Source organism: Strix aluco, chromosome 8 (genome assembly GCF_031877795.1).
Source record: "Strix aluco isolate bStrAlu1 chromosome 8, bStrAlu1.hap1, whole genome shotgun sequence".
Lineage (NCBI taxonomy): Eukaryota > Metazoa > Chordata > Aves > Strigiformes > Strigidae > Strix > Strix aluco.
In genome coordinates, this window is record NC_133938.1 from 21,955,728 (window position 1) to 21,961,731 (window position 6,004).

The window sequence follows — 6,004 nt, forward strand, 5'->3', positions numbered from 1 at the left end:
GACTGCCTATTCCAGTATAGCTACTGGATGTGAATGGTTTACATGTAGAACCTAGAGTCTATTAAGATAAAATAGAAGATTCTTCTCCAGCAATAAAACTTTGTGAAGAATAAAGCCGGAAACTTATTCTCTATTTTATATCATCTAGATGTAAACATCCTGCTTTTATTCTTGACATTGGAGTATTTGAAAAAACTATTATATTTTTCCATAATGTCCTTTCTCTGCTTTTGAGTAATGGAGAGTTCTGTAGCTGAAAGAGACAAGTATTCCTGCTTATAACCAGTGTTTTTAGGTAACAAAATATTGTCAGCTAAAGGGTAATATTTGAGATATGTAAACTACTGACTTCTCTAAGTCAGTTGGACAGTGAAGGAAGGGGGTTTCTGATTGAGTATATTTGACACTAAATAAAAAAAAGTGTCAACAGTTTAATTAGTGACTGCAAAAATGTTCTTTTCAAAGCTTTTTACAGTGGGGAAAGGTCCTTGTGTGCTCACGTGCATGTTCTTTCCCTTGTATTGGTCTATTGCACTGGCAGCTTGTGTGTGGATGGCTTAGTGAATCATTTATGCATCTGATAATAAGTGCCCCTTTTAGTAACTGTTTTATATCATTTGTTTAAAATTCCAGACTGGATTTTTTGGGGGTTTTTTATGCATCTTGCATCAGTTTCTGGACTCTCAGAAGAAACACCACTGAAGCCAACCCTGCTGCTTGAGTGCATGAATTGTTTTGAACTCCTTAAAGTTTAAGGAATTTTATAGTCGGTAATGGGGAACCCAATAAAAATAAACGCATATGCCTGTTTTTATGTTAGCGATTTAGGGAAGGAGGATTTGTTGTTACAGATATTCTAAAATCAAACTTTATCCATAAAGTTTGGTCCTTTTTGAGATGTTCCATCACATACAGCTCTAGAAATCAGTCTGCACGGCTTATTCTGCAGACTATGTAGTTTTAAACTAAGGGATATTTTTTTGAGGAAGGACTATGCAGAATATTCTATTACATTAAAATTAATTTTACATCTCAAGTCTGTAAAGGATTGAATTTTCCAAGTGAGTTGTTAGCTCTTCAGCTGATAGCTGTGCCAGGTATCAAGAGCCAGTGTCTAGGGAAGGGAGTTGGTTAAACAAGATCTATCACTTGTCTGACCTTTGGTATAAGTGGAAGAACAGTTGGAGCAAGTAGAGATTTTTCTTCACAGTAATATTGGCCCTCATTAATCTTAATATAACTGATGTAAAACTGATGGTTTTGCCATTCAACTGAACTAGAAGCAAGCTGATGATAGTTGAAGACAAGCTGATTTTTAGCAGTGTTCAGCCTAATGCTTTAAGTTCACATTGCATAACCAGTGACCATCACAACATTGTCACTGGCCTGCCACTGAGCTTGAAATGAATGACTGATTTTTTTGTGCTGTTTTATACTGATATTGCTGATAAAACTAAGCAAGTCCATCTAAGCCTAGTTTAATAGGATTTGAGAAGCGAAATGCTTTAGTACAATTCACATACCTTTACCTGAAGCTATTTTAATGTGTCATGATACTCTGTAAATTCACTGTAGCCATTGTTGTTTCTTGCTAAAATCTTAGTGTAGAACTGGTTCAAACAACAAATCCCATGTTTTGCTCTTGTGCTTAGCTCCATTTTAAACTTACAGCTCCTCAAGCAACTGGGTTTTTGGGAAGTTAAACTTGTACAAAAGAACTGCTTTTGTGCAGCTTCATGTGTGAATTATTTAGGATGAATCAGAAAAGGTAATGTTAATACATAATTACATGTGTGCACTTGACTGTGTGAAGAACTATGTATTCGTACAGCGCTCTCAAAGTTTGTAGGTTTCCAAATTGCCAGTATCTCAGTGAGTGATGTGCTAAATGTGGAAGATGAGTTACAGAAAAATAAGATACTGAGGTTTTTTGCTAGGTAACTTACTGATGTGGACTGGTGTTCAGGGTGGTTAAAATTGCTTTAGCTTTACAGGGTTTCCTTAACTCTCCTTCTCTTTTCCATAGGCAGGAGTAAGACAGCTTTACATACAGATTGATGTCGCAGCCATGTAGTGAATTTCCAGAATTGTGCTGTTGGACCAAAGTTTTCTGTACTGTAATGGTATAACAACATAGTTTTCAAGACAGAGCCTGCCTCCACCACTGTTCTGGAATGGACTGAAGAGATTTCTGCCCTCAGGCTATGGATGGAGTTCGTTTCTAAGGAGCAAATATTGAATGAATGTTATGGACTTCGGGTCTTGTCTTTGTGTGGCCCCTAAACTTGTAAGTTTTTGAGGGTTTTTTACTTACTAAGATTGTGGTACTGGAAACCCTGTCATGTCTTCAGTAAAGCTGCTGAAACCACTGCTCATTCCCATAAAACCAGTGTTACCAACAATTGGAAACTTGTTTTGTAGATAATGTCACAATGGCTGACATGCTTCAATATAATTGTATGTTTGTACAATTGTTTGTACTTTGCAAACTTAATGAACCAAACCATATTGGGTTTTCAAAGTGCCTTTTATATCAGGAGAGGTATTTGCCAGCATAAATATGGAGCATCAAAGGGTTTTATTACTTTTACAAGTATCTTGTATGCAGTCTGATTATTTACTAGTGATGTATGTGGGGGGGGTTGTGTACTTGCATAACTGTAGATGTTAGACTTCCTTTATACTTGCATCTTACCAAACAGACAGAAAAATTCTAAATGTAAAAGGCAAAGCTGTTGTGAAGAGACTTGCTTCCAAAACAAGCTGGATATTTTGTTGCATATATCTTGTGGAAATTATTTTAGTCAAAATACTAGATTTAATTCCGATTCTTAGTCTCTTCATACTGTTGAAAGTAATGAGACATTGCACGATGCTACTCATGTCCATAGTCATGGAAACAACAGGCAGCTGAGGGAAGATGCTGGTGATGGACACAATGTGTGAAGTTTTTTATCTTCCAAATCATGTGGTGGGAAAAATTAAATCCCTAAATTGTTTGTGCAAGCTTAAATCTCCTTGATTTTAATAGGTTGTAATAATTTTTATTAAAGTGATTGGTGAGTTAACTTCTGCCTTTCCAAATACTGAAAATAGTTGTTCCTGGTGGTTATACCTGAAATGGAAATAAGGACCATGGTTCATGCTGTTTAAGATTATGCTTTTTCTGGGTTGACAAGTCTGGTATTTTTGACTATCTTACTGTAGCTTTGTGTTTTCATGGGGAAGAAGGAAAAGTCCTCAGTGCAGGAAGTTGTTTTTTTCCAGAAACATTAGTATGTCATATTTTTCTAGCATTTATAATCATTTCACACTTTCAGATGTGAATGTTGTTTTCAAAGACAATCTGATATACTTGGTATTACAGATGATAATTCCACTATGCTGTAGTAGATAATTTAGTAATGGAGGATTTTTATAAGATGACATTTTACAAACAGAACATTGTGGAGCTAAAAACAAGACAGGCATTTTTCTGAAAAATCATAGCCGCTACTGACTGGTATAGATTTTAAGTATTCTTCTGGTGCATGATATGTGGTAATGCTGAAATCAAGGCCCTCTGAAGCTGACAAGGTCTGGGTAGTAGCTGCTAGGCATGAAAGTACCAATGATTCATTTACAGAAATAGTTTGTTTGCCACTGTTGCTGAATTCATGATAGAGATGAAGAGTTTATTGCATTCATTCTGTTGTTCCTATATAGCACCTAAATTTTGTTCTCTCTTCATGTGAAAACATGATGGTTGACAAATTGATAGGTGGTTTCTGAATTTTCCAGATGAGATATTGAAACATGAGTAGGGATTTTGTACAAAACTTGGGGGTGTACTCTTGTGCCTGGAACTGAAAACTGGGTGTAAAGAAAAATAGCAGTAAAAAGCCACATACACGCTGCTTTTAAGCTTTAGAGTCTCTTCCAGTCTTCAGATCCTTCACTATTCCTGTTGCTGGTTTCTGATCCTGCTGGCTGCTCCTGGGGATGCAGGTGCAGAGTCCCCTTTCAGCTGCCTGTGCTGTTTTGCAGATGTTCTGCCAGGCTTGGAGTTCCGGACAGGAGGATGGGATCTGAAAGTTACTCGCTGCAGGGTAGGGTGCAAGAATCTGTTGAGCAGATTTGAGTACTGCAGTTTGAGATACCATTTGCATATATGTTCATGGAAAAGGTATTTAAAAAAATGGTTGTGATTATAGGGCAGAGATGTCTCATATTGTTTTGTAGTATGTTGCATATAGACTGCTTCTTATTGGTTGACAGCATGATTTCTTGGGGTTTTTTTATAGTTAATACTACTATTTGAGGCTAGAGAAGATCAACTGATACCACTTCGAAGGCAAGCACCAGCCAACTTCATTGCAATTGTATCTGACCCAAGAGCAGGCTTTGGTTTAAATCATTTTTGTACCAGCATGTTTCCAGACTTGAGTATTCCTGGACTTGCTGAAATACTGTAGTGCTGCTAAAGTTGCTGAGCTTGGCCACTATTTTTAGTTTTCTTAATGAAAAGACAACTGCTACAATTTGATTCCAAGTGAGAACCTGCCCAAGTGGCAATTGGGTTTGTTTTGTTGGTTTTTTTTAAGATGTACCTCTACAAAGTTTTAAATATGGGAAATTGATTGAAAAAGCCTGTAAGATGCTTATAATTACACAATATTGATTTTAATAACTTCTGATATCTTTTTGTTGCTTACCATGACTTACCTGACTGTTGGAAGCATATGTACAAGTCTGAGTTTTCTAACCAAGATAGCACTTCCTTCATTAGTTTTAAGGACAACTTGATATTTTTATATTAAGAAATATATCATTTGTTTGTTAAATATAATTGAGGATAGTGTAGGGAAGTCAAATTCAAAGTAGACTTTAAGTCTTTTTAGGCTTTCTGAAAAAGGGTAAGCATCACAAAATTCTACAAAAGGCAATAGATAATGTGTCCAGTAGGTAACTACAGTCACATCTAGTATGTCAGTAAACAGCGTGGCATATGATTTCTTTTTTTCACCAAGGGGATACTTGCTCAGGTTTTAGAAAAGTACAAATCGTGCAATTGAAAGTGCAGCTTTTCTTATCCTGAGAGTCAAAGCACCATTATTTTGTGTTTTGCTAATTACCTAACACTTAGCTGCTTATGTAACACTTTACTTGTAACACTTTATTGGAGATGCATTGCATCATGTAAATGAAGATTTACGTGAATGACATCCAGACATGGGTGACTATCTGCAGATCATCTGCTAAAACTCCAGCTTCCTGGTATCCAGTACTGAATTTTGAACCAAGTTTTCCAAGTATGATTTTTGTCATGTTTTCATGTAGCTAAAGCTCACTGTGGGGTTACTGGTCTTTGTGGGGTTTTTTTCTGTGATGGAAAACAGTAACTTTCAACCATATTGTCCCAAAGACCAAGCCTGCAAACTGCATGATTTTTACAGGGCCTACAGCAAAATAAGAAGATAAAACAAGTGATACAGAGTGTCTGTATTAAAATGCCTCAAATGTTTGTCATGGTAAATAACAGTGGAAGAAAATTCCTCTTATTCTTAAGAGTATGCACAGTGAAGACTGGTCCTTCCTAGGCTAATCCTGTAAGTCTCTACATATGGATAGACTTGTTCTTTTCATCAGTAGGGCCCCTACAGAGAGCTAAATTACTTGTGCAGCTTGCTAAACTAAGGCCAAAAGTGCTGGTCCAAATAAATGACTCTGCTTTTTATGTAATACTGCTTACTAAAACAAAAGTTTAATTGCATCATTAGTAAGAGCTGCTGACACTATTTTTACATAAAAATTGAAAATGCCGCTACTAATAAAACAGACCTTAGTGATTCTTAACATTCTTTTTTTTTTTTCTTCTAAAGTAATAAAGCTGGGTTTAAAGGTGAAGGAAAGAAAGGGTATATGTTTGTAACTGTTGTAAGTGAACCTGCTTTGGGAATGTAAACAAGATCTAAGAGGGGAGAGAAGCTGCTGCTGAACTGCATTTTTCCACCCTCTGCATTCA

At 36.4% G+C, this 6,004-nt stretch overlaps 1 protein-coding gene across 9 annotated transcripts in view; it reads left to right on the forward strand.

Moving 5' to 3' along the window:
- SLC30A7 (solute carrier family 30 member 7) overlaps nucleotides 1–3,068 on the forward strand; it is a 31,612-nt gene extending 28,544 nt beyond the window's left edge. For all 9 annotated transcript variants that reach the window (XM_074832616.1, XM_074832618.1, XM_074832625.1 and 6 more), the window contains one exon: nucleotides 2,027–3,068. In XM_074832616.1, coding sequence (XP_074688717.1) covers nucleotides 2,027–2,074 — 48 coding nt within the window. In that variant the 3' untranslated portion in view covers nucleotides 2,075–3,068. The remainder of the gene's footprint in view (nucleotides 1–2,026) is intronic.
- The last annotated feature ends 2,936 nt before the right edge of the window (nucleotides 3,069–6,004 follow it).